Source organism: Amia ocellicauda, chromosome 1 (assembly GCF_036373705.1).
Source record: "Amia ocellicauda isolate fAmiCal2 chromosome 1, fAmiCal2.hap1, whole genome shotgun sequence".
In the NCBI taxonomy this organism is placed as follows: Eukaryota; Metazoa; Chordata; class Actinopteri; order Amiiformes; family Amiidae; genus Amia; species Amia ocellicauda.
Window position 1 is genome coordinate 14817241 of NC_089850.1, and position 27378 is coordinate 14844618.

General features: G+C 39.6%; 2 protein-coding genes across 3 annotated transcripts in view; one reads left to right on the forward strand and one right to left on the reverse strand.

Annotated features, from left to right (window-relative positions):
• Window positions 1-12795, reverse strand: part of mdn1 (midasin AAA ATPase 1) — a 51847-nt gene extending 39052 nt beyond the window's left edge. For both annotated transcript variants that reach the window (XM_066691595.1, XM_066691510.1), the window contains exons 1-23: window positions 12025-12795; window positions 11282-11508; window positions 10934-11158; window positions 10497-10604; window positions 10054-10246; window positions 9260-9469; window positions 8834-8965; window positions 8538-8641; window positions 8103-8217; window positions 7390-7589; window positions 6816-6897; window positions 6137-6232; window positions 5917-6029; window positions 5128-5276; window positions 4755-4815; window positions 4415-4626; window positions 3979-4082; window positions 3465-3609; window positions 2423-2519; window positions 2123-2236; window positions 1875-2022; window positions 1259-1366; window positions 1017-1168 (exon numbers count right to left, since the gene is read on the reverse strand). In XM_066691595.1, coding sequence (XP_066547692.1) covers window positions 1017-1168; window positions 1259-1366; window positions 1875-2022; window positions 2123-2236; window positions 2423-2519; window positions 3465-3609; window positions 3979-4082; window positions 4415-4626; window positions 4755-4815; window positions 5128-5276; window positions 5917-6029; window positions 6137-6232; window positions 6816-6897; window positions 7390-7589; window positions 8103-8217; window positions 8538-8641; window positions 8834-8965; window positions 9260-9469; window positions 10054-10246; window positions 10497-10604; window positions 10934-11158; window positions 11282-11508; window positions 12025-12120 — 3191 coding nt within the window. In that variant the 5' untranslated portion in view covers window positions 12121-12795. The remainder of the gene's footprint in view (window positions 1-1016; window positions 1169-1258; window positions 1367-1874; window positions 2023-2122; window positions 2237-2422; window positions 2520-3464; window positions 3610-3978; window positions 4083-4414; window positions 4627-4754; window positions 4816-5127; window positions 5277-5916; window positions 6030-6136; window positions 6233-6815; window positions 6898-7389; window positions 7590-8102; window positions 8218-8537; window positions 8642-8833; window positions 8966-9259; window positions 9470-10053; window positions 10247-10496; window positions 10605-10933; window positions 11159-11281; window positions 11509-12024) is intronic.
• Window positions 12796-12964: 169 nt separating this feature from the next.
• On the forward strand, window positions 12965-27284 carry casp8ap2 (caspase 8 associated protein 2). Its single transcript, XM_066691707.1, has 10 exons — window positions 12965-13137; window positions 14310-14409; window positions 14600-14686; window positions 14794-14900; window positions 16735-16809; window positions 18555-18670; window positions 19069-21680; window positions 22177-24727; window positions 25145-25244; window positions 25623-27284. The coding sequence occupies exons 2-10, from the start codon at window positions 14355-14357 to the stop codon at window positions 25683-25685; spliced, it is 5766 nt and encodes a 1921-aa protein (XP_066547804.1). The 5' UTR covers window positions 12965-13137; window positions 14310-14354; the 3' UTR covers window positions 25686-27284.
• Window positions 27285-27378: the final 94 nt, after the last annotated feature.

A 27378-nucleotide genomic window follows, 5' to 3' on the forward strand; every position in this document is an offset into this window, starting at 1 on the left:
CCCAGTTGAACACCTATGGGAGATTTTGGACTGACGTGTTAGACAGTGCTCTCCACCACCAAATGAGGGAATATCTTTTGGAAGAATGGTGTTCATCCCTGCAGTAGAGTTCAGAGACTCGTAGAATCTGTGCCAAGAGCATTGAAGCTGTTCTGGCAGCTCGTGGTGCCCAACACCTCACTGAGACACTATGTTGGTTTTCATTTAATTTGTCACCCGTCTGTATGTGATCCATTACAAGTGATAGATAAATACATAAAATCAATGGAACGCAGAGTTGCTAACAACTAGTTTTTTGCAGCCAGAGAGACCATTTCAATGTCGACACTCTCACAATTAATCATGTCTGCAGGCCAGTGATGTGAATCCAATGCCAAAACATAAATAATGATCTAATTGCTGTGATACGAAGGGCGTCACAGCCAACTTCTTCTGAAAAGTGCAGCTACAGCAGGAAACGCACTGGGTTATTCAGAGGACAATCTGAATATTCAATCAGATGCTGTACATGCCTAGTTGTTGCTGTGGTTGTGTATAAGCATGAGGAAAACCACCCAACCTTTTTGAATCTGACTCATTGAAGCAGTTAAACAAACAAAAAAAGCTTTGCACGTAACTTCTCTCAAAGTTCTTTCTAAAGTGTGACTTTCAAACTCCCTGACCTTGCTTTGTTTCCATAAGAAAATGAAACTGTAGGTGGCACAGTAGCACAGATATATTATATTACATGTTGTACTTCAGTGCTTTGAATTTGTTCAAAGTTCAAAGGCTGTGAAAGTTCTCAAATAATCAGAGGGGGAAAAAAAAGAAAAACAAAGTAAAGCTGAAATGCCCATGGTTATCCAGAAGTTTATATTGTTGTAGAAATGCTTATTCATGTTACTGGGGAAATATACCAAAACAACTGAAGTAATGATAAAGACAAGTGCTGAAAATGCTCAGCCCTAAACGGCACAAAATTCGAAAAAAAAAAAAAAGTGCCATTAGCAAAATGTTAGTCAAAATGAGCTTCCTACCCAGCAGACACGACTCTGGCCAGGTCCCTGAGGTTCAGCTTCACAGACTTGGTGAGGGTGTAGCTGCCGTCAATCATGGGCTCCATCTCTCCTTTAGAAACCCAATAGCCTTCCAGTTGGACACACTCTCGGTTGCGGGGCTCTGGAATGGGCTGAACCAAACAAAAACAACAGCAGCTCATTAAACGATAATCACTTATGAAAACACAGTATTTGTAATGGTTTGCTTCACTTCCCCTTACCTGTTTAAGACACTTGGTGTTCCCTGCAAGTATGTGCTGACAGACCAGTTTCTGGACAAGAGGGTGGGAGGCTCTGTCCAGCTGGGTGAGAAAACTCAAACAAAATCCCTGGAAGGATAATAAGGGGCAGTGAGGTTCCAGATGGTCATTTATTTCCAAGAACGAACACACAATCTGTACAACTCCTCTTAAAAGTTGATACTAGGACCACAATTTACAATAATGTTTTGATTATATTGAATGCATTTAAACAATTCTTAATTTTCACGGACACACATTCAACCAGCATTTGTAGTATTTGTAGCACAAGGTGTAGGAATTAGTTTTATAATTCAAATAAACAAACCATTTGTTTTCCATCTTCTTAAGAACTGTAATGGAAAATGACAGCTACGGTTTCATTGGGGATTATACGGCAGAAACGTCCCTATCGGACTAATTCAACGTTATTTGTTGCCTACAGTAACTGTCCATGGTCCAACTGTCCAAAACCATCCATAGCATTTTATCTTTCTAAGGACAACAAAGAATGTATTAACAAAATTGGGTGGGACATGAATCCCTAGATTACAACCAACAGAGTACAAGGCAAAAGTGAACAAAGTCTTCCACAAACCTCATAGAGCGAGCGCTGAACGCTGTGGCAGGGGTTGCCAGCTGCGTACTTCAGAGCCCTGCACAGAGTCCGCAGGCTGTAATGAGGCCGGTGTCCAGTTCCATCCACCAGTTTAGAGGTTGCCTCTTTGCGTACAGTCAAATAAAATCTGATTCAAAAGGAACAGAACAGCAGATTAGATAGATTAGAAGATTAGATTAGAAGCACAAAAAGTATTACCATAGTCTGGAGAAAGCGCAGAATCTCACCCTATGATCCCATTGATGGTGGTCTTGTTCACGTTCAAACCTTTCAGGTAATCAGAAACAAGGATTCGCAGATCACCTTCGTTTTCTAGTTCTTCCACAAAAAGCTCTGTGAACCTGTTGGAGGAATGAAGTATACCATTTTCCATCTGTAATCTGGCTGTCTGTACAATAAAGTGGACCAGATTTTTTCTTAAATGGACTCTTTTTATTTGTTTTTACTCTGCATCTATACAAAAGCGAAGGCATCAAGACTGTTTAGAACAAGGTTTTGATTATTATGATTGTAATTGTTGTACAAACCTGTTCCTTATACCTGGAGGCAGGTTTCTTTTCCCAACATCAGTTGCTGGGTTCATGCAGGCAAACAGTCGGAAGTCCGGATGACGAACAAGGGGATCTGAATGAGCAACAACGTCAGGAGATGAGCACACCTCTCACCACAAAGACACAATGCTTACCAGATCTTTCCACTACACATACAGAGTGGACCATTTATATCTGACACGTAAGTAGACCATGTCTATGATGTATAGTGAAATAGACCTGTTATAGTGTGACAATTTTACAAACCCAAACAATTGTCCATTGCATTAACAGAATAAAAACATTAATCAGTTCTATTTTATTACACAAATAACTCTCATATATAAAATAGCCAACCCTGTACAAAGAAGTCTGAATCAAATGCAAGATTTATTTTACCGTGTACGTCTTCCCGACACTGATAAACAATAATATCGAAGAATATATAATGACAAAGATATTTCTTCAATTTGTAACAGTTATAAGAGGAAGTTTTTAGAATTATAAGGCTGTTGCAAGTGGACACATTAATAACAATTCATTCAATAGTTCTGATGCGTATGTGTACTGCTGAAACAAACAAAGGGATATTAATGCAAGGGACAGTCCAATTTAGTAAGCTCCTGTTTATTACATAAGTAGGGAGCTCATTTGAATACCCATTTGGTCAGTAACGTGTGCATAACCACAATAAACCGATATTTTTCAAAGCAGGGGAATAAAAAGCCATGCGATTTGCATGAAATCAGGTTATTCATGCACACTGATCAAAGCAGCGCTATAATATACATTCTGACCTAGGGCTCAGTGCTGTGGATCTTTAATTTAATTACCACTATTCAAACCAGAGTCCCCCATTATGATGTAACCTTTTATGCAGAGACAATCTCACAACAATAATATTCAATTGACTGACTAAAAGAAATATCTATAACAAAGAGGGGCATGTAAAAATATACCTCTGGTTAAAATAAAAGTGACAAATGGCCAAAGGACGAATGGCACACAGCAGAGGCAGCGGTGAAGAGTGCAGGCCTACCTGTGTCGCCTCGGTCCTGCAACACGAGCGATCCAGCGCTGCCTTCCAGCAGACCGCTCAGACACTCCAGGGTCTCGGCCGCCGCTAAATTGATCTCATCCAGCAGGATCCACTCTCCTTTCTTAACAGCACGTGCTAATGTACCCTGATAAAAACATAAACAAGATGGAAAGGAAATGAAAATTAGATCGCATTTGTTTTGTTTTCTTTGTTTTATTTGGTGTTGTTATGTAAGAACTAGGTCATATTGCTTACATCTTTTAGGAAGTGCTAGGGGTGCTGCTTTCTACACAATCAATTCACGGAGACTTTGTTGACCTTTTCTCAAACAAAACCACTCTTCTCCTGGTGAGATATCTGCACTGATGACACTTTTCCAAGTCACACTTAAAACGAGCCCGTAGCTATCGGTTTCAGTGGAAAACATGGCAAAATGTACCCCATAGAAAACAGTATTTTACGAAGCATTGAGAAGAATGAACAATCCAGCGAAAGTAGCATTAAATAGAATCACCTCAACAAAGGCAAAGACGAGCGCGGATTCAGACAATTTGATCTGTTGCTGGGCCTGGTTTAACCGCAGAGTCAGGGATTCCCACTGTTCCTTCAGAAAGGTGGCTAAAAACAAACAAAGCACCCAGCAGGTTAAACTAACAAATCAACACATCCACAAATTAAAAAAAACAAAACCTCTCTAATCTAAAATAATGATTGTATTTGTTGTGAAATCGATAACATCAGGTTTATACTGCTTTGTATATTCCCTTTCATGTTTTACAACATATGTAATTAAAATATATATATTGGGTTTAATTCTAATTACAATTACAGCAGCAGTGAGATTGAATGATATTTATAACCAATCCCAGGTCAGGTAGGGTTACGCATTACCATATGTCCTTTACCAATACATATACAACGTTTTTTGAAGGAGGCTCTACGGCTCATACCGTTCTTTTTCTTGTGCAGATCTTTGCCCGCTGCAGATTTACACACGTGGTCCATGAGCTTCAGCAGTTCATGCCAGCGCTTGGTTCTGAAGCAGGTCTGGACGTGGCCCAGGAAGGTCAGGTTCTGCTTCCTGGAAAAGGTCTGGGAAAACAAATCCTCAAAGGCCTCCCGTAGGGGCAGGAGGATGAGTTTGTGGTCCACGGGTTTGTACCTAGAGCCCAAAAATGGAACAACACATGAAAAAAAAAGATTCACACTAAAAGAACATTTAAAAGATCTTGGCACCTACAGAGCTCTTAAGCACAGACACGTGAGCGGGAGTGCAGTTCTTTTACTCACCCTCCTAAAAGATCGGCTGTGTCGCTCTGCTGGTTCATATTCACCACCCGTAGCCTGTGCCCTGTAACGAGAGAACATTCACACCTTATTGCATGAGAAAGACAGGGTCTGGAGTGATACACCAAAATACACAAACCATAAGGCAATGACACACAGAAACACGACAAAATATTATTGATCATGTTTAAAAGTGTAAAGTAAATAAATCATAGGAATAAGACAGTGTTGAGGCTAAGGGTTAACTTTAGAAAAGGATGTGTAGTTTATAGAAAACTCCGGAATAAGAGAAAAGTTTAAATCAGCAAAGCACTGAGATTTCAAGGGACAGAAAACTGTCACAGTACAGGTTACAACTGTAATAACAGACAGTTACCTGTGATGCCGGCGAGATACTGGACAGTGGATGTCTTTCCTGTTCCCGTCTCCCCTACCAGCAGAATGGGTTCACCTTTATTCACACACACAGAGAGCTGCTCTAGAAGAACAGAGGAAGGCCGTGTCGCTGCAAATGTCTGCATCTCTCTGAAAACAATCACAATAGAATTAGGAAAGCAGGGCCCAAAATATATTATTTTGTTTCCTGGAAAAAAACAAACCAAAAACATTTACAATTTAACTCAACAGAGAAGGTTTTGCTTCTGAAGGGATCTTAATAAAAGTGTCACAATCCATGCTCAGGACTACAGTACTATAGATGTAATAAGAAGCTTTACTCGCTCTAAATATCTGGATAAACATTCTTGACTAGAAACATGTTCAATTCAGTAACGGAGAGCTAAAAAAAAAAAAAAAAAAAACTTAACATTTTAGATATCTGAATGTTTTTCAGAAAAACAAGTTTTATCCATCAGATCTGAAACGTTTTATAATAAGCATATCTGATGTGGTTCACCTTTACCCTCACTTTACAGGAGAAGGTGGCCGGTAAATGTTTTTGAAAAAAACAGAAACATGGTTAATAAGGGTGTGTTTTTGTTTGTATTTATTGGGCAGTTTTCATTTTTTTTTAAATTCATTACAGGACTGGGATTGGGAATCAATTCAATGTTTATTCAATTTGCCAACAGCGAGCTTCTCTCTCTGCAAGCACTTGCTGGCCATGTCACCAGAGCACATGCTGTATAAATGCCACAGGACTGAACGCAAACGCTGCCCAGCTTACACAGGGAGACTGACTGCTTCTTTCTGTCTGCGGGCGACTGTGGCTCGGCCCACTGTAACATCCATCTCCGTCAGGGTAATCCCTGGTTTGTACATGTGGCAGAAGTGTTCGGCCTGTGGAAAGAGCAACACAGCGTAAAGTTTTCAACCGGTTTGCTCCAGGTCAATGAAAAAGCTGGAAATTGCCGGTTATGTTATTATTAGCCCATCTTAACCAATACCTTTTCTTTTGATATGTTCAGCTTGCTCCCAATGATTTCTGCCATCCTCTGTCTGCTCTCAGGTTTAGATAGCATGGCTGTAAAACAATCCAGTGCCTGACAAAAAGGGAGTTTATTAAAAGGTTAACATTTTAACTGCAATAAGAAGCAAACATGTATATGAAGACAGAATACATGTTCATCGATACCTTTTTCCATTATTTGGTATATACCATGTAGTAGATATTAAAAGAGATTCTTGTCTTTCAACGGTTATATTTCCTCTTGTTGGGATAATGGCTTACAACAATCCTAGGGTGACCTTAGTATGATATAAAAGCTTTGTGGCAATCTTTGTGGACCCTGCACAAATGCACTTAATGGATTTTGTGTTGCAATGACATTTTGATTTAGATTGCAACATCAGCAATACTGAAATAAATGTTTTTTTTTTTAACATATTGGTCATTGAGGGTTATACAACTTTTTTTTTGGAGTTTACAGTATTTTAAGGACAAAAGGAAAACAAAACTACCAAATAACCTTGTTTAAATAACCTCATCTCCTATAAATACACTAAGATGCAAAATGTACCAGATTGATCCCAGGGGCAATGGATTTTGCATTAAAATGGCTCTAGGTGATCTCATATTGCAGATGAACCAATAACTGAAATGGACACTAGCGTCCAAGGACTTACCTCCAGAAATATGTTTAATGCAGTGGAAGATGAAGTGCTGTCAAAGTTATTGAGAATCCTCTCACACCACTTCAGTAAGTCCCTGTAACAATTTATAACAAAAACGAAAAACAGGAATAAATAAAAACACAAATGGGAGGAGAGAGACCTACAGATAGTCTGGTATATATATAAAACCTGTTATCTAATAAGTCTGCCCTTAAATGACGTTTCTGCCCTCTGTAGCCCAGCTGGTCCTCCACAGAGGAAAATCAAATCAATTTCCCATCGAGCAAGTTAGCACCCAGTGGAAAGCTAATTAAAAGCCAGAGGGCTGACTGGTTATTTGATGTGAAATGCAAAGTGAACTTACTACAATGCTTCCGGCACTGGGACTCTTGCACTGGGTGGTAACAAGTCACTGAATGTCCTTAAATGTTCCCTCATTAGGCTTCAATAGTTGTCTAACATTTTGGATTTGTTTACTTCCTACATTTCACTTTGACAATACAGGTATATAGACATATTGTTTCAGTCAAACATGCCATTCACAGTAAAGGCCTGTAAGAAAGGTGTGAAATCCATAAACTCCTACCTTAATGATAAGCCTCTCCCCTCAAGGCCTGTTCCTTTGTCCTCCATTTTGGATTGAATAACATCAAGAGAGGTTTGGCTTCCTTGGTTACCAAGACCGATCTTCTCAGTAGCCGGATGTTTGTCTCCAGTCAGTTGGCAATAGATGTCCAAAAGACGCTCTACCACAATGGTGAGAGCTGGATATCTCTTAAGCACAACCTGTTGAAGTAAAACAGTGGTTTATATTCAATAACTGTATACACGTATGTTTGGAATTCCATCATTATTGCGTTATTGTCCAGCTATCCGTTTACTTCCTTTAACTTTTCCGTGTACTGTTCACACGTTTGTAAAAGAACACTAAGCCAAAAGAAAAATAAATGAATCGAGTGTACTTAAGCAGGAATCCAGAGAATGTACCACGTAATTTTAAATGTCAAACTAAATAAAAAACACATACATGTCCTTGTAGGGAGACATTGTAAAGGTCTTCTGATGGGATGCCATGTACTTTTTCTCCACCTTCAACATTACTAATAAATATCTGCATAACTTAATTATCTTTACAGGTAAAACTATTTAATATGTACTGCTTAAGGTCCCCAGCAAATCAACTTAATCTTCAACAAATTTGGAAGAGATGTCAGATTGTCCTCAGAACGGCAATTGTCAACAGAGGTGTGTGCGAGTTATCCACCGTTTTAGTAGGATATGAAGATTGTATTCACAAACCTCCTTCAGTTCCTCTCTGCTCATGTTCCCAAGCTGTATTTTAGTCCAATGTTTATCAAGAAGAGCTGCATGGGTATTCTGTGGCCGGTACCAACCCCCACCACTGCTAAACAACCTTCAAAACACACAAAGTTATTAACACAAATCATGTTTTAGCCATAACAGATTCCTCCCCCCAACATTCTGATTAATGTATCTGTGTGAATTCCTTTCAATAGTACAGTGTGGGCTTTAACAATCTTGTGATCAGCTCCGGTCAGTACTATAGGTTGATTGTCCAAACCACACCTGATAATAACTGCTGAAGTTTAAAGCTTGAAAACCATTGGTGTGTGTAAAATAAAAAGGAGATTAACAATAATGTAAATATCGGTTCATAGATAACTATTTTGTTATCCAGACATCATCTGCATTATCACCACCATGACTACTCACCTTCTTGTAGCAAAGAACTGAAACCCAGGAGCCACTTCGATGCAGTCCCCACGTCCCGGGATCATGAGCTTCCTGCTTTCCATCAGTGGGATCAGCATAGAGATCTGCAGGAAAAAGCAAACAAAAAAACGTATTCGGACAATATCTCATTGATTCTTGAATTAATTGCCTTATAATTGATCTTATTCACTACAGAGCACCGATACAAATTTATTTACTTATAATCTTCAGCTATTAATAGCTGTATAACCTGGTTTAAGCCTGAGCCTCCCATTTGTGTGTGTGACAACACTTACCACATCTAAAGGAGCATGATCGATGTCTTCCAGCAGAATCCACTGGCCATTGGCGACGGCTTGTGTCAGAGTACCGGGCTGCCATACAAACTTCCCTGGAATATCTGTACAGCGATACATTCCCAGCAACATCTGCAGTAAAACACAAATTAAATGCCATTGGTCATCATTTGAAAAACTTATAACATTTTGTTTGGAGTGACTGCCATCTAGAAAACAAATATTCTGCTTGTTCAAATTGTAATGAGAAACACTAATAATCAATGTGGCAAAAAATGACTGCAAAGCAGCCAATACATTAGCAAACAGTTTAACAGTGATCATTATTTACAGGCATTTGTAACTAAATCCTGTCTATATAAAAGTTACACCAATGTCAAAAAGAGCAGAACTATGAATGAAGAATTATAATAAGATTGCATTTACCTTGCTGTCAGTTTGGTCTCCAAGTTGCACCTTAAAAATCTCTGGAGGTTTTACATGCCCAGTCATAACAGCCAGATATTCCACAAGAGCCGTTTTGCCACATCCGATCGGCCCTTCCAGTAGCACGGCCTTCTGGGAGGCGACAGCCATTGCAAGTCGTTGAAGGCTCTGGCACGTAGAATCCACTAATACGAGGTGCTCTGTAATACCCTGTGTAGGATCAAATAAGTAATTAATGGTTTCATTCTACATCTCAAAATGTCTAAAATCAAAACTTAGACTGATATTTGAATTTCACTGTTTGGTTAAATTAAAATAATTTGTCATCTGTGTTTTCCCATTTCATTTCTTACTTGATGTGCAATATTTTTTTATCATAGGTATTTTGCACGATTCTTTCCTGGCTTTTTTACTTAATGTATATTTTAAATACAATATAGAAGGAAACTGACCCCTCTAAAAGACTAGAACAAATTACTAGAAAGTGAAACAGGGAAGACCATCCATTCACAATTTCAATTATATATCCCCGTTCCCCTGTAACACTAATACTCCTACAAACTATACTTCATCTTCTGCCTTGAGGTAACATTAAAGATCCACTTTTCCTGCATTACTTAACTGAGTGACCACAACAATATATAAAAATGGAGAATCACCTTGAACACACATCAAGGGATGATAAAAATGGGCTTATGATGGAAAACAATAATAAAAAGACATGCAAACAAAACAGAGATGAAAATAAATATATAGATTAAAATATTCCCTTCCAGAACATCCCCAAAACATACCAGCTCTTGCTGCTTGAGTCTCTTTCTTGGCAACACAACTCCGCAGACAGCAACCACATTCCTCGACAAGTCTTCAGACACTACCTGGCCCTGGGTGAATCTGACCTCCTTCTCCCGCCGCCACAGTGTGGTGCCTGGGTTGGCCAAAATCAGGGCTCTTTCAAAAGCCAACTGCTGCACTTCATCCATTGACCTGACCAATCAAAGTGTAACATACGTTCATAAGTAATTGAGGTTTCTCTGGATATATACATCATGGGATAGAACAGAAATGTAGATAATAAATAGATTCTGCGGGTATGGAAAAACAACACAGGATTATTTAATACGAGTATGCTACAAGAAGTAGGCCTAACTTGTACTAGCCTACATAGAACAACACATAAGGCTACAATCTGCTATCTATTTTAAAATTGGGTCATTCCAATGGCCATTGCACTTACTTTATTTTAAGATGCAGAATTTCTTCATTTGTGAAGATCTTACGCAAGAAGATCGCCTTCTGGTTATCCGTCATATGTGACACCATTGCCAGGCAGTATGCTGTGTACCTGGGAAAACCAAGGGCAAGAACAATTACAACTTGTATTCATACAGCAAGTTGGTCAGTACTTCGTCTAGCGATCATAATAACTTTGCCCAACAAATTAATTGTAGTCTCTGGATGTTGCATACTTGATGCTGTAACCAGATTCATTCTACAAACTAACCTTTGAGCTTATATTCACCAAACCACGGGAATTAATTATGTGCATTCTCTTACAGGTATCACAGAAAATCACCACTGTAAAGCAGAAATGACATTACATAAAATCTGAAGCACTTTTCAGATATCTACAAAACAAAGAAATAAGTGAATATATGTTAAATAGAAACACACCATCGCACCAAGACATCACTGGTTCGCAGATGAGATACACAGACACTCCAGTCCCACAGGTCTCTGAACTTGACACAGTCACTTTGTAAAAACTTGAGGGTGGCTCCCATTAAGTCTCGCAGTTTCATCCGTTTGGGACCATACTGTATTGACGCAGATTCTGCACTGGTAAAAAATAGCCTCTGGAATACTGGTGGGGCATTTTCAAAGTACCTTGCAGCAAATCTGGAAAAAAATAAAGACATACATATGTCTTGTGGTTTTTTTGATTAATACATTTAGGTCCCTTTCACAAAAAAATAATAATATCTATTGGCTTTCCAGCATTCCAGAAGACGACACACTTACGGCAATGCATCAGGGCTAATATGCAGGAGCTTGCTCAGCGCCACACACAGCCTTTCATGAAGATCGTGGTTTATTCGACCATCTGCTTTTATTTTCTCTGCATTTCTCTCCAACAAGTCCAGAATCAGAGGCCTCAGGTGGCGTCCAATCAGCAGAGTGTAGTCTTTGTCCAGTAATAACTGGGCAAGACAGTTGAGGATACATTCACGGTCCTGTTGGCTCCAGATCTTTCACAAAAAGGAACAAAGTCAAATCAGTGTCATTTGTATTTATTACTGCAGCAGACAGCTTTAGCTACTATGCAATACTATATTAGACAATGGGTGAAAAGCACAGTTCACACACAAATTATCTCCTTTAAAGATTTCTTAAGATCTCCGTTATCTTTCAGAATCAATAACACAGGCCAACTAATTGTTATCAGCCCGCACATAAAACAAATAAAAGTAAGTCATTACATCTTAAAATGATGTTGTTTGCTGATGATGCTGTTTTTAACATAAAAGTTCAATAGGTTTTCTATTAGTGGCATTGTTTACAAAAGCAAGAATTAAATTAGACTTAAAGTCCAGAAAAACCTTATAACCACAGCTTTCTTAATACATCTTTTGAGAAACTAGGTTTGATTTAGGTTGACAGTGAAGTAAAGGCTTAATCTTAAATAGCTTTTTGTGTAAGTGCAATCAGTTAAGTGTTGTACAATTCAAATACAGTTTCTTTAATAGGCAGTAATGACACCTTACCTGCTTAGCCAAGTATTTGCTGAGTTCGTTGCGGCTTTTTTCAACATGTTTACAGACCAGACCCAGTGATGACAGGCTCAGCTGTAGATTTTCCATTTGATCATCCGTTTCTTTTGTTTTAATATATGTTTTGCTTTGTTTCTTGAAAGCTTTCAATTTCAATTCAGCTTTCAATTGTATGTGTGTATGGTTTTTACGGTAACATAAGTAGCTGTTTCATCCCCAGATCACAAGAGCAGCATGTCCCCGTGTGAGATACCAGCGCGTCCACATGTGCGTCTGTGCGCAACACATCCGGGTCAAATAGCTGCAGGGTCAGCCAATCATAAACGAGCAGCATGACAGCACGCTTCTGCTCTCTTATCGTGAGTGAATGTTCGTGCATTTTGAATAAATCTAACACTTTTCTTTCAAGTTTAGTAATCTCATTGCCAGATTTTACATTGTGTTTATATTCTCTCTTCACTTGGTACAAGAATAATACATTATTTATTTATTTATTTATTTACTTCTTAGCAGACGCCCTTGTCCAGGGAAACTTACAAAATATAAGCGCAATACAACGTGCAATAATACAAAGCAATCCAACGCATAATACATTTTACAAAAATATGCATATTTTGTATTGTGTGTGTACATTACTATCCCTGTAGCTGCATCTTCACTATTGTGGGGGATAAAATCTTTAGTGCTGTCAATTTTGTTTGTTTGTTTTGTGTGTATGTGTGTGGTTGTGTTAAATAAAATAAAACGCCAAGCAAAACAAACGATCTCGTTTAATAATAAACTTCACTGTTTAGCCAAATTACCCTGGATTATGTTGGCATACACCATGGCCTCCAAAGTGTCAGACATCGTTTTTTCGTTTTTCTGACACCGTGTTTGATACAATTGAAGTCAGAATCTGATCCACTGATCCGGTTCGTCCTTCCCATTCTTTACACAAGCATTGTGAACGGCAGCCCGTCACCGGAAGAGGTAAGTGTAATTTTCTGAGGCAGACCGCGGGAAAATGTCGTCACTTCCTGTTTGGTAAAGGTAGCTGGCTTGGCGCGATTGGAGTGGAAAGCACGGGCAAAACAACGCTGCCAGCGGAGCAAGCACTTTATTTCGGTAAGGTGGGTTATTATTTGTATAAGCAAATGTTGACTGCCAAAAGCACAGTGGAGACATTGTAAATTGGTTACAGTACACTAGGTAAGATTTTCGAGGCCTTTTTATAGAGTGCTCGGTCCATAACTTCCGACAATAAATGTGTCGGAGACCATGTACCACCCCGGGAAACTTGTAGCGACCCTTTGAAATCATACATGATGTATCAAGTCCAATACATAGATGTATACATTTTCATGATTGAATTATTGTTGCATGACTATTCGTGAGCGGTAATCAGATGGACTTCACGAAAGTTTTCGATTCAAAGTGTAATCATTAAAACAGCATGACACAAGGCAGTATTTTGTAGTGTCTTTACTACATGTATTAATCTCTCTATCTTCAACAATTTACGAACATCCGCCAAACTGACAGCTAGTTAGCACAACAAGCAATCCTCTCACAGACCGTAGATAATCATATTATTAGTGCACGTAAGCACATGTTTATTAATCACAACGTTGACACAGATCTGTGTCCTCAGTTTGCTTAGCTTTACAGACATTAAACTATGAACCTTAAATTATGACGTTATTTGTATTTATTTATTTCTAGGGCTACTGTCTGGTATTCATATGTATTATGCACGACTGTATGCTTCAGTGCCTGCTTTGAATATCATATATTCAGCTGACAAACTTCCCTTGAAACACCCCCTGTAAAATGTGCAAATGGATCTGGCAGGAAGTATGCAGGGACAGCTCTAATGCAGCACAAAGCCACCAAGTCCTCTGGAGACCATTATGATATTTAGCTGGCTTGTGCAATCCAAGTGTACTGACTTGACAGTAGTAAATGTTTCACTTTATTACATTGTTTGGGGTTGCAAAAGTAATGAAACGCATTCTTATGGCTATGTTATGAAACAAGCAAAAACATATTTCATGACATGGGTCTACATATGAATACATATGATATCATCAAATACCTTCTCCAGTTACACATGTAAAGCTAGAGAAAGCCTGATGTTGTACTTAATACTTTTGAGCTCTAGTTCTATACAACAAAAAGTGGACACTGTTTTAATATTTCTTGTTGTAAAATGGGTGATCCATAATGGTTCAGGATAGTTGGCATGCATTCTTGTCTTACCCCTCCTTTATTAAATATAAGTTTTTGTTTCATTTTAGCACCCCAAGTGCACTTAAATGGCGATTTGGTAGGCGACAAACAACATGGAAGGTAATTACCTTGATGAAATGTATGGTGACTTCAATCGGGGTCCTTCTGGTAAGTGAAGTTATTATTATTATTATTATTATTATTATTATTATTATTATGTTTTGTTAAACACCTGAAGGGGAGGGAAGTTTGGATATTTCCCAATTCTGTAATGTTTTTTTGTTTCGGTAGTTATGTTGATGTAAATGTGTTACTTGCTGAAACACATTTATGTATTTATTTTGTTTGTTGGTTATAGACTCGCCTTTAGCCAGTGATGACAATTCAGTGGATATTTATTCGGGGCTTGACAATGAGAACAGTCCACATCCCAGTGGCGGCACAGGTAGGTTTAGAAAAAAGCACTTAAACCAATCGGAATATACATTATAATCTTCAAAACACAGTCATGTAAACTGGTTTTAATTCATATTGTTTGCTGTGTTTCTCCAGAGAAATCGAGGGCGTTGTTTTCACCAAAAAGGCTTAAGGACTCTCTAGACTTGTATGAAGAAATCCTCACTGAAGAGCAGAAGGAACGGGAAGCCACCTACAATGACGTACGATATTCCAAAATAATAATGTTGTGTGTGTCATTGTAGTGCATACATTGTAAATGGCAAGCAGTGAGATTACCTAAATATGGTATTATAAATCTCCACATTTTGCAAATTCTAAGTAATGTCTGTTTGTACAGGGAACATGAAAATGTGTACTTCTTATATTGGAAATCATACCCCGTTTTCACTGGCCACGTTCAGCTGCCCCTCAGCGTGGCCAGGCCGTATCTGTGCACCTAAACTACACCGGTAGCGTTTCCACTCAGTGTCGTGGGTCCAGCTGCCCTAGGAAGCGACTGTGAGACACGAGGTCAAACCGCATCTGGGCCGCTCGGCATTCTGGGATTGAGTGTTTTAAACTGGAGGCTGAAATACCGCTAACATTACAGTGCAATATACTTTGGGCTGAAATGTTTTTACTTCAATGGGATTCATTTAAAAAACACCTTTGACACCGTATTGAATGGATCAGTTGTATTAATCGCAAAGTTTTGTAAGGTTGTAGGGTTTGTATTTCTGCAGTCGTTAAAGCGTCTATATTTGGATTACCATTAACATATAGTTATAGCGATAACGAGGGATAAAATATACGATTCTTCATGCGATTGATCACATACAAATTAGCCTATGTTTTAAACATTTTAATAGTTTTAAGATAGTGTAAACGAGGAAGCTAAAAACCGTGGCATTTAAATAATTTTGATATAATTTACAAGACATCGGGACATTTAATTTAAATCCAGGACGAATATTTCATGTTTGTGGGTATTTAAAACAAAAAAAGCAATGTATTGGTCAGGGCACATTGTATTCAGTGCGATGCAGTCCTTTCTCCGGCAGGATTTCCACGATCTTTTCAAACACTCTTATGTCTTTCTGTGCCAAGCAATTAACCCTGTGTGTCACTTTTCCACGTTTCCAAGTTAAACACACACTGTCCTTCTTGTGAAAAGTTTCTATTGCATCTCTCGCATCGAGAGCAGCCGCCATTACTGTAGTTACACTGTCAGAGTGCAGACACGCTGCGTCATGACGTCACAGCACTCACCGAACCAGTTTGGGACTCAGCCGGTACGATGAACTGTGCTCCTGAAACTAGTCCAGCACAGGCGGAGGTGCAGCTGAGCCCTAGTGGAAACCCCCCGGCACGGCACGGCCACGCCGAGGTGAAGCTAAACGTGGCTAGTGGAAACGGGGCATTAGTCAGTCAGTAAATCTAAATAACTTCGTTTCATTGATGAATACATTTTCATGTTTTTAAAATGCTTTTACCATTTCACCTCCATTTGGTTGCTACGGTTTAGGCTATGGTGATTCCTCATCCTCGTTAAAATGTGTTTAATTAAACCTATCCTCGTGCGGATTTCTTGCATTATGCGCTCATTTAAAGCCCTTATCAGCTGATCAAAAACCCCTTGTTTCTATAATCCCAAGGGGGAGATGTGTTTGATAACTGAGCATATGTAGTCATGCTTACTGTACCGCTACATATAACCCCTCTAGTGTGCAGGGGAAGTCAGGAGTGCAATACTTAGTTGTATTTAAAAGTATTCAGGCTGTTAATTTGAAACTGTTACCTGGTGATCTTATTGTTAATTTCAATACTCATTTACTCATTTATCAGTTATATATTTTATATATTTTTTTTACCACTGATCAGTTCAAACTAAAGATTCTAATTGACTGAGTTAAGCTGGGATTGCATAAACCTCCACTCCATACAAATTAATATAACTTTCTATCAATGCAGAATATAATATGTCAGTGTTTGTACAACCGTGTACTGTAAGTTGCCTTGCATGCATATTCTTATGTTTTATTTTTTGTACTGCAGCTGAAAACCAAATTGGATGAAACACAGAACCAGCTCAAAGAATTACTTCAGAAGCTACAGCAAATGCAGACTCAGGTTTGTTTTTATTTAATTATATTTTGATATATGACATATGTAGAGAGATTTTTATTTTTATTACCATCCATTTCATAAATGCAATTGAAATAATGAAACCATTCTAAAATGTATGAACTTCCCAAACTGCAGGCCCATAGCCAGCCTAGTGGAGGGGGAGTTCTTTTTTTCAAGAAAGTGGACCTTTTTGCAGTTTTTCCCCTCATTTTGTATTTAATTATGAGGTTCAAATACTTAATTTTGGTGACTTTTTATGCCCTAATTTGTGCTGGATTAGCTTGTCTGCTGGTATCTTAACGAGCACGCTTTTTGATGCACCACAAATATTTACTACAATGTTGTCAAATTGCTTACCAAGATCATGTACCACTTTTTTCAGTCCAAACACACACACACACACACACACACACACACACACACACACACACACACACACACACACACACACGTGAATGGAGCGCTGACACAGAGGAACACACATCACACATATTCAGGGTAAAAACCTTCTGAATCGGTCACTGTAGCTAGTTAGTTCCACTGGACAGATAATGGTCAGAATTTACTATGTTCTTCCTTGACCCATGCTACACCACTCCACTGAGTTTTGTGAAAATCGGTCTTGTAGTTTTTGCGTAATCCTGACAGACACAGACACACGAGTGAAAACATTAGCTGCCTTCTGCTCCTGTGGGGTTGACGACTGTTAGCTAGCACGTAGCTAGTGTTGGCTATCTCAACTGTTAGGTTAGGTAGTAAATATAATAACCTTACCCTGTTTGGTAGTCTTTTTGAACATATGTTCAATATTCTGTGACAATGACGCTGCTGCCTGCTTTCTCTTCCGTCTCTCCTGCTCTTTTCGCCCCATACTCATTATCCAGCTGGAGGTCGTTGGCCTCACAGATTTTGCTATGAGTGCATAACGTCAGTTGCTGCGCATGTAATACTGCTGTAAAGCATGATATTAATTAATACAAAAAAACGGACTTAAATTCTGGACCATTGGCAGTGAGGGGGAGGTCGTTCGAACTACCCGAACCCCCCCTATCTACGGGCATGAACTGTAATGCTCAACTTGAAAAACATATTTTCAGCACTGCGGTATATTTTAATGGTAGTGTTCTTTACATCCAGTCTTCAAGGGCATAATCCAGCCGGTTTTGTGTTTCTCTAAAGCAGGAGTTCTTATTCTGTGGGATCCATGGAGTAGGTCCAGGGCATCCGTGGAGGGTCATTGGAAGATTTAATATATATTTAAAGGTAGCTCCTGAATGGTGTGATTTATCATCACAGATCCAGGTGTTCCAAAGGTTCTGATAACTGGGAGCTCACATGGAAAATCCCAATTTCTTTCAGAATGTGAGGTACTTGTTTACTCCTGTGATGATCACTCCTGAGAGGCAATCGATGATTCAAAGTTGCCTGCCATCGAAGTCAAGAACCAAAACTGGTTGGATGCAGCCAGTGATCTGCCCCTCAGTTTTCTGTCCTGGCTTCTATCCTTAAAATAACTATCTTGAGTCCTTATTTTTTCTGTAATATTTACTGGAGTCTTTTGAAAATCTATTACATAAATTGAGTGGCGAGTCCATGGGTCATATCTGGGAGGGGCCCCTATACACACACAGTTTAAGAACCCCTGCTTTAAAGCGGCACCTGTATCAGAAGCAACAAGGGATTACTAACACAAATGTGTATAGGTGATGCTATAATGGCTTTCTATTTATCTCTCTATCTCTCTAAAGAACTTACATTTACATAATGAAAACACACATCTAAAGAAGAACATATGTGCTCTCATTAAAACGGCTCGGATGGAGATTGTCCGCAAGGATGATGAAATCAACAGACTTAATCAAAGGTAAATGTATCACTGTTCATTGTGAAGCTTATGCTTAATGCGAAATAAAATAACACCCACATTGTATTCCATTTAAGTGGATGTGGCTGAAGTTCAATATGTATAGCCTTACAGGCAGTTTTTGATTGTGGAACTGTTTCAGTATTAATTAACTTAATGTGTAAACGCCTTGTGAGAGTGATTACAAATTGGAACACTCTGAATACAAAAATTCTCTTTTTGAGTTTAAAAACCATGTTTTAATAAGTGATGCTTCTTAGGACAAAACTTGACTTTTCATTGAAAACCGTTTCTCTGAGCATTACCATATAGTAGATTACTTCTAGAATACTTCTATCCTTATTTGTTAAGCCATTTCCTTTCTATTACTTTATATGAATACTATTTTTTTTTCCTAGATCTGTCCGAGGTGGATTTGGTCAGTCTTTCCCTAGACCACTGTTCAGCCAGCAGAGGAATTGCATCACTAGGCCGAGCACAGATACTACTGGGACAGCTAGCACAGCTGAAGTTCGTGAACCCAGGGTTAACTGTGCTACGAGAGACGGAAATCAACAATCGCTAAAGGACAGACATGGTTTTGTTCAAACATGTGGAACTTCAGTTGTAGATGCCTCAAATCCAGGTCCTGGCTCTCATAAAAACATACAACTTCCTACTGACTCTTTGACATCCAATAATCAGTGTAGTCCTGCTGGTACTAACTGTAAAAAAGATTCCAGGAGCCTGGAGCCTCTATCCAGAGAAGAACCTGGTCAGAACAGCAAATCCTGCTTGGAAAATATTGAAAGACGACAAAATGTTACCCAGAAACGTTCAACAGAGCCCCAAGAAATCAGAGACGCAAAACACAGACACCACGAGGAAAGAAGTCGCAGGACCCGGGCTGATGGTGACTGTAACAAAGAAGGTAAAACGAGAGAGAGGGAAAAAACTGCCAGAGAGCATAAAGAGTCTGAAAAAGATGGCACGAAATCCAATCGAAGGAGAAATCAGTACCTGGAGAGAGATTTGGAGCCTCCTAGGAGGTCTGGGAGAGGGAAAAGCCCTACCCTAGATTGTTCACAGCGTACAACTACCAGTTTGCACAGTTCAAAGAATCGGGCCAGAGACAGTGAGGTACAGATGAGAAGTAATAGTCAAGATCAGGAAAGGTGTGACAAGAGGGTCCATGAATCCAGTGGCAAAGAAGGAAAGCGCACAACTAGCTCTCACCAAAGTCGCCACAGAGACAAATGTTTAAGTGCCTCCTCCAGTCGGAGAGGAGACCGAAGTCCCTTGAGAGAGGACCACAGGAAAGAAGAGAGGAGGCGAGATGAAGAGAAGAAGGGCAGACAGGAGAAAAGCAAGGAGCAAGACCGAACAAGCGAGAAGACAAAAGACAGAAGTGAAAGCAAAAATGACGAAGAGAAAAAGCAATCTGAATCCCATGTTAAATCTAGTAGCCACAAGAATGTCTCTGTGCCTGGCAAGCTGACCAATCCAGATAATACTGCCGCCAGAAAAACAGCTGCAGAGAAGAAAATCCCACCTGCCGAGAAAGACAGTCCGGAGAAGTGTTTTTCAGAGTCGGATATCGTCAGTGTCAGTGAAGGGAATCCTGTAAAAAGAGCCGAAGAAACTAGTTCGGTTAGGAAATTAAGTTTCATGGAAACTCTAAATCTTACTCTTTCACCTGTGAAGAAACCAAAACAGTCATCTGAAAACCAAGATGAGGGTATCGGCCATTTAGAAGAGGGTCCTTTGGAGGGTCAGGAGAAAGAATCTAGTCTGTTTGATTTAGAAGAAAATTATTGTGTTATAGATGAGGTTGAAACAAGCTGTGAGTCTGTAGAACATAGCAACGAGGTCTTGGCTGTTCCGGGTGAAAGCTCTGTGTCTGTAAGTCCCATTGAGGAATCTCTACACAGCGATCCTGTGAATGATGGAAAGGAACCTTTGACATCTGCTGAAAGCGGTCCAGTTCAGACTCGGACAATAGAGTCTGAAGATGGAGGTCAATTGGATCAGGGGATAGTAACAATGAGTGTGGAAATGGAAGTACCTACTGAAACTGTAGAGCTTGAGGCTAAAGGTACTGGATTAGAGAGTACCCTCAGTCCTAAAGGTTCTGACACAACCCCAGAAACTGAGGCCCCTGAAATTCTTTCACACCTGCCCAACGAGTCTGTTAATGCTGATGCCCCAAATAATGGATCTGATACTGTAAATAAAGTTGCAGATCAAGTTAAGGAGTGTACTTCAATCGCAGAAATTGACAAACCTTCGGTTACCGAGACCAGGGATGTAGAAGCCAATGATACCGTAGCTGAAATTACTCAAAATCTGTCGGATGTCACTCTGGAGAATCCTGATGAGCATGATAATGGTGTTCAGATGAGTATAACAGCTGTCCAGAATCAGACAGGTTTATTAAATAATGCATCCAGTGCTACTACCGGTCCTCAGGATAATCTAACAAATCGAGAAGATTGTGATATGTCCACAGATACAGTGTCCAGTACTGTTTGCATAGAAACAGAACCCCAAAGTGTAAATATTGAAGCAGTTTCAGATAACCTAGGAACTGTTGTTTCAAGTCTAGATCCTGAAAAAGCAGGAGAAAAAGACGAGTGTGACACAAACTTCAGCCCCCGAACAACAGAGATATCGAAAGTGAGCAGCACGTTGGGTAGTGAGATTGTGTCCGCTGATCAGGGTCCCGGCAGCTCCCCGAAGGCACAGGAATCTAACCAAACCCCGGCAGAGACGGAGAAGACCTGCTGTAATTCAGAGCCAGACTCTACGGAAGCAGAGAAGATGACTGTCGAGCCGTCGCCATCCAAGTCGCTTCCAGGCCGGACAATAGAGCTCGAACTTCACGATGAGGATTCCATGATGGTTTCCCTGAAAAGCATCCGGCACATATCTGAAGTCATCAGCCCTCTCACGAGTCCCATTCGTCCTATGAGGAAAAGCCCCAAGCATGTCTCTGCTGTCAAACTGCCTTATGTCAAGAGCCTGAGCAAAGGTATGTGTGCAGGTTTGGATTTTATCTGCAATTTCTTAATATATCTATGTAATGGTTTTAGTTATATCATTATTTGGTTATGGATACATGATATGAAACGTGCAAGCATGACACGCAGAATACAATTAATTCTAAGCAAGTTTAAGTTATTTAAATAATGGATTTCTTGTCAGATTAAACATTTTCTTTCATAGTTTTTATTTAGTGATATAAAATGTTCTTTATTTTGACAAAGTATGAACAACCCGTGATAAATCACAAATTTTGTATTATTTTGTTCCAGGTTATTTAACTATTTACTTAAAAGATATGTTTAGATTTATCACATCTGGGAAGATTTTTAATTTCTGTATAAAGACTGTTACGCATAAGTGTACAGATCATTTCTGGGTTTATAATGCAAATTTGATATTTGACTCAAGTTATGCATGTAACTTTCAGGAGTCATATTTCCTCTTTTCTTCAATTATGATTTTTTCCCACTCTCCTGTTGCAGATCTCTCCAGTGTGACTGAGGACTTCAGTTTAAATTCAACAATGATGGGAGTGAACAAGGAGAATCAGAAACCAGAATTCAGCTCCACAGAATGTGCCAAAAAGGACTCTGACAAACTCCCATCCTCTTCTGAAGAGGAGGAGGAGGAGGAGGAGGAGGAGGAGGAGGATGAAATAGAGGAAGGAGAAATCATTAGTGACAGCGAAGGTGAGGAGCTGCCAGTCATCATCAGTCCTCCGCACAAGAATGCGAGTCCAGGCAACAATGTAAGAAAGGTACCGAGTCCGAAAGCTGACACGCTAGGCAAGAGGCAACATAACAAGTCATCTGTTACTCAGGGCAGCTCTGGAAAGAAAAGTAAAGTGACCTCTCCTCCAGTTAACAGTTCGCCTTCAAACAAAAGACGCTTTCGAACTGTCTTGCCATTTTTGCCCAAAACAGACCCATCCAGTATCCAAGATGTCATGGACATGTTAAAATTTATACGCAAACAGATCCGGAAAAAGTACATGAAGCTTCAGAAGAGCTTTCCAGTTAAAACCTTCTACAGCATCATTGACATGTCTCTTTGGGAGTTTACTGACTTTGTCAATAATCTGAACTGTACCAAATTGTGTAATTCTGAGAACATTTTAAAACCAAAGCTGTGCAAAATCATCTCAGCCACTCTGAAGAAGATTTCTAACAATGGCATCGTCAACCGCATCTTTGAACAGCAATCTCCCAACCTGAAGAAAAAGCTGTGGATGTTTGTTGAAGATCAGTTTGACTTCTTATTTAAAGAACTGCAGACAAATCTAATTTCCATGTGCAAATCTGGTGACCTGGTAGAATCATCAGAGGAAGGAGGAAAGCAAGAAGCAAAGAAAGAAAAGGACAGGAAAAGGAAAGCGCACACACGTCCAGTTGAATCGCTGCAGCCCCCAGTCAACATTGCCAAAAGAAATGTAGTGGAGTTGACATCAAAGGACGCACCTGAAATGCCTGCTAAAATTAAGTCCCCAACCAAAATCTCTCTGAAAACTGGTTTAGGGAGCAGGGGCAAAAACCTCAGATTGGCCATGGAGACTGATTCTCACAAGCCAGAGGCACAATTAAATGGTTGTCCTGAGCAAAACCAAGACCTCCCAGGTCTTGGCAAACCCTCTACTGTTACTCCATCGAAAAATGTTTCTTTAATAGGAAGCTCAGCACCAAGCATCGGCCATGCTTCAGTACATGATAAATCAGACTTTGAAATCCTCACTGAGCAGCAGGCATCTAGCCTGACTTTCAATCTTGTCACAGACTCGCAGATGGGTGAAATCTTTAAGTGTTTGCTTCAAGGCTCGGACCTTTTGGAGCAAAGTGTTCCTGGAGGAGATAACCACGGCTGGCCGATTGGTACACCTCGAAAAGAAGCACCTTGTGAGGAGAGTTTGCAGGGGCCATCAACTCCACACAGGGCTTTAATGGCATTGAGAACTCCAACAGGTGTCCCTTGGTCAACCGTTACACCAGAGAAATTCTCATCTTTTAGCACTAGAATAGGTGTTCCCTTGAACCCAGCTGCACTGGACGAGAGCTGCATGTTAGAAGTCCCTTCCAATGTGCCCTTTCATAAAATGGTGCCGTCCACTCACATTATCCAGAGACCTTATTCACTTTTGGCTGAAGATCTGGCAGTCTCTCTCACCATCCCCTCCCCCCTCAAATCGGATGGCCACTTGAGCTTTTTGCACCCTGTAAACGGAGAGATGTCATCAGCACCACAGAGCATCCTGAGAGCTCACTACAGCGAGGATGCCTTGCTTGATGGAGAAGATGCAACTGAGCAGGATATCCACTTGGCGTTGGACTCGGATAACTCGAGCAGCAGATCAGGTAGTGGTGGGAGCTGGCAGGATGTCCCACCCGTTTTCCAGTTTAAACCCCATTTGCCCATGCAGGCCGTGGTGATGGAAAAATCCAACGACCACTTTGTTGTAAGAATCAGACACACATCCACTGAGCCTGATCAGAGTGACTCTGTTAAACCCCCAGAAATACAACCAGCCACAGATGCAGTAACTTGTTCTACTGGAACCCCCACAGCACCATCAAATGATGAAACTAATGTACTGCTTGCAGAGGAAGACCCATCAAAACTGTTAGTTCTGGACAACAGCGTCCCTGATCCAGATCCAGATGTTAACTGTATGGCTTTGGCAAAGGAGCCATCTATAGCGCCATCAGACTCTGAGGGGGAACGATCCACTGGGCCAGCTGAGAAATCTAGTCTTCCCACCGAGGAGCCCAGTGTGCCTGATCAGCCCAGCAGTGCACATTCTGCTGGCAAGAAGCGAAAGAGACACCACTCGGAGCGGGTGGCAAAGAAAGCGAAAACGGAGGTGACCCAAAAGGGCCAGAAGAAACAGAAAAAGAAAAAGAAGTCCAAAGACAATCCAGAGAAAGGCACCAAGTCTCCCAAAATGAAGACTAAAACCGCACCCCCTCCCGCATCATCACCTAACAGTCTATCTGCCAAGAATGTAATCAAGAAGAAAGGAGAAGTTGTCGTGGCATGGACCAGGTAAATAATGTTTCCCTCTCTTATCAACTCTGGTGTTAGTTTGTGAACTACTGATAACCCTGAAGGTTAGGCTCGTTTGTTTTTTTGGTGCAGATGTAATCTTCATTATTTGAGTGTCTGGTCTATTAATGTCTATTAATGTCTGGTAGGTGGTGTGAAATTGACAGTTTCTTTCAGTATTGCCTATATTATTTCAAGCCTTAAAAGATTCTGCAAAGGTGGTTGTAGAGGCAGTTAGAAACATTTCACTTGTCCTGGCAGACACCTTTGCAGAGACTGCTCTGCGGGGTCAAATAATAAACAACCTCCAACCCTATCTCCTACTAGTTGCATATATCCACATGTATCCATGTATTTACCTATTGAATTTCTGATGTTGTTATTCCTAAACATAATGTCTCTGCTTCTTTACTACAGGGATGACGACCGAACTATCCTAGTGGAACTCAAGAAGAAAGGGGCTTCTGAAAAAACATTCTCTTCTCTGTCTAGGAAATTAAATAAGCTGCCAGCTCAGGTACTTACTGGTCACCTACACCTGCCAATATGCAATATCTTAAGGATGGACAAGTTGAAGTATTTGTGTAGTGGTTTCACATTTTGCTGTGGATATGTATGCTTTTTCTTATTATTTTGCACAGAATTCCAAACCACATCTTGCTCTGCTGCTTTGTTCAATTATCAGAGTTTACCAGTGATCTAACATGCCCCCCCACCCAGTGTGCTGATGTTTTTGAATACATTTTGTTTAGCTCCAGTGCTTCTGTCTCCCGACCCACTCAATTCAGCAGATCAACCACTAAAAGGAGTATTTATTTAGAGGACTTTTATACATAACTCAAGTGTTTTTTGTTTTGGTTCTTTCACAAATTAAAAAATCCATTGTTCCCTGCAGATTGCAGAGAGGTTTTGCCAGCTGATGAAGCTCTTCAAGAAGAAAGAACGGATGGACAGCTGATCTCCATGGACTGGGATGCCAGTTTAAGCATCGTGGGGGAGAAAAAGAAAGAAAAAGCAAGTCTGGAAACATTAACAAGTGTCCACAGTATGCAGTGTGATGTATCCACTGTCATTGTTGTGTGTAGGTCAGACTGCAGACACTGGACTCCCTGGGCATGTACATCCCCCTCTGAGTGAGGGTCTCACTCTGGGTCCAGAACAGCCGTGCCTATAGCAAAGGCAAAGCCATCTACGAGTGAGAAGCAAGCACTTGTCCTTATTTTGGAACTTTTATGTCCTGTATTGATGATGCTGGGAAGGGAAAAAAACGTATTTTCACCCTACTCTCAAAGTAATGCCTTAAGTACCACAACCACACTGCATAAAATGAGGGTTAATCGCCAGGATGATGAAACATTATCCTTTTTTGCTGTTTTCATCACGGAGACCGAAAGCAAAATAATCCTGTACTTGGACATCACTTTCTCAAGCAAGTTGAATCTGAAATCTGTTACATTACAGTGGTCGAAACGAGGAGCTAATTTGGAAGGCAATTCAAAATGTAGGGTATTTCATACCTTACACAAACTTCCTGGTATACATTGCTAAATGTTAAAAATGACCTCTATCAGGTACTGTTTATCAAAATAAACCTACATGTTAGTTTCATTTTAATTTTAACATTTGTGGTTGGTGAAGTGCACTAAGAACCTAATAAATCAATTTTTTCCTCTTGAGGTTACTGTATATTGAGAGCAAATGTGCTGAAGTGATATATATATATATATATTTTTTTTTTGTTTGTTTTTGTTTTCATTTTAATTGAAAGTTCTACCTCATTTTGACAACCACCTCTATAGCCTCTGTGATGTGCTCAATGGAATGATCTTATTTGAAAAGCAGTCAATGGAATATAAACGTTTTGTTTTGGTTCTTTAGATAATCCAACTTTTTAAAGCAATACACACATACACGGATATATATATATATATATAATTGTTAGTCTATATGATTTTGCTTATTGGTTGATTTACTTTACTCTTAAAGAAAAACAAACCACGTTTAACGACAAACAAACCGAAAATTTGAAAAATCAAAACTTTAGGTTAATTGTATTCAATATCTGTTTATTTAAATTATTCATTATTTTACTGATCTGATACCTGGATATACAGGATTTGGTCATTATCTAAAACTTCTTCAAATATAAAAACATGATGGTGGAAATGAAGTCTGCTTTTTAAATGGGATATTTTCACATATTTGAATACAGATGCAAATGTGAAAAATGACCTTGTAATTTTCTCTTCAGCCATTTCAGTATTCCATTTGACTAGTACAATTCTTGTTCACTTTTCTTAAATTTAAGATTTTAAATTAATCAAAAATGGCAATTATGACCAGTGTTGTCATTATGGATGTAGCTGATGCCCATATGTAAATAGTTGTATATAAAATGAATGGAAGTTGTTCTGTGTACAGTTTTTTTTTTTGGCTTTTCCATTACACATTTCTGTACTTATTAATATAGGTGAATGTTTATTGTAATGAAACATGCACTGTGAATGTTGTAAATATTTGTAATGTGTTTTAAAATAAATATAATTTATTTCTCCTGGCAGAGTTATTTCTTTGCATATTAAAAATAATTTCAGTACAGCAGTTCTTTTTAAGTTTAGTTTGTCTGGAATTTATTGCAGGGAAAACATGTA

Excerpts from the sequence above, each read along its gene's own strand:
- casp8ap2 (XM_066691707.1), top strand. The coding sequence starts at position 14,355 with ATGGAAGGTAATTACCTTGATGAAATGTATGGTGACTTCAATCGGGGT. Across the intron at positions 14,410-14,599 it reads CTTCAATCGGGGTCCTTCTG|ACTCGCCTTTAGCCAGTGAT; the intron begins GTAAGTGAAGTT and ends TGTTGGTTATAG. Across the intron at positions 14,687-14,793 it reads ACATCCCAGTGGCGGCACAG|AGAAATCGAGGGCGTTGTTT; the intron begins GTAGGTTTAGAA and ends GTGTTTCTCCAG.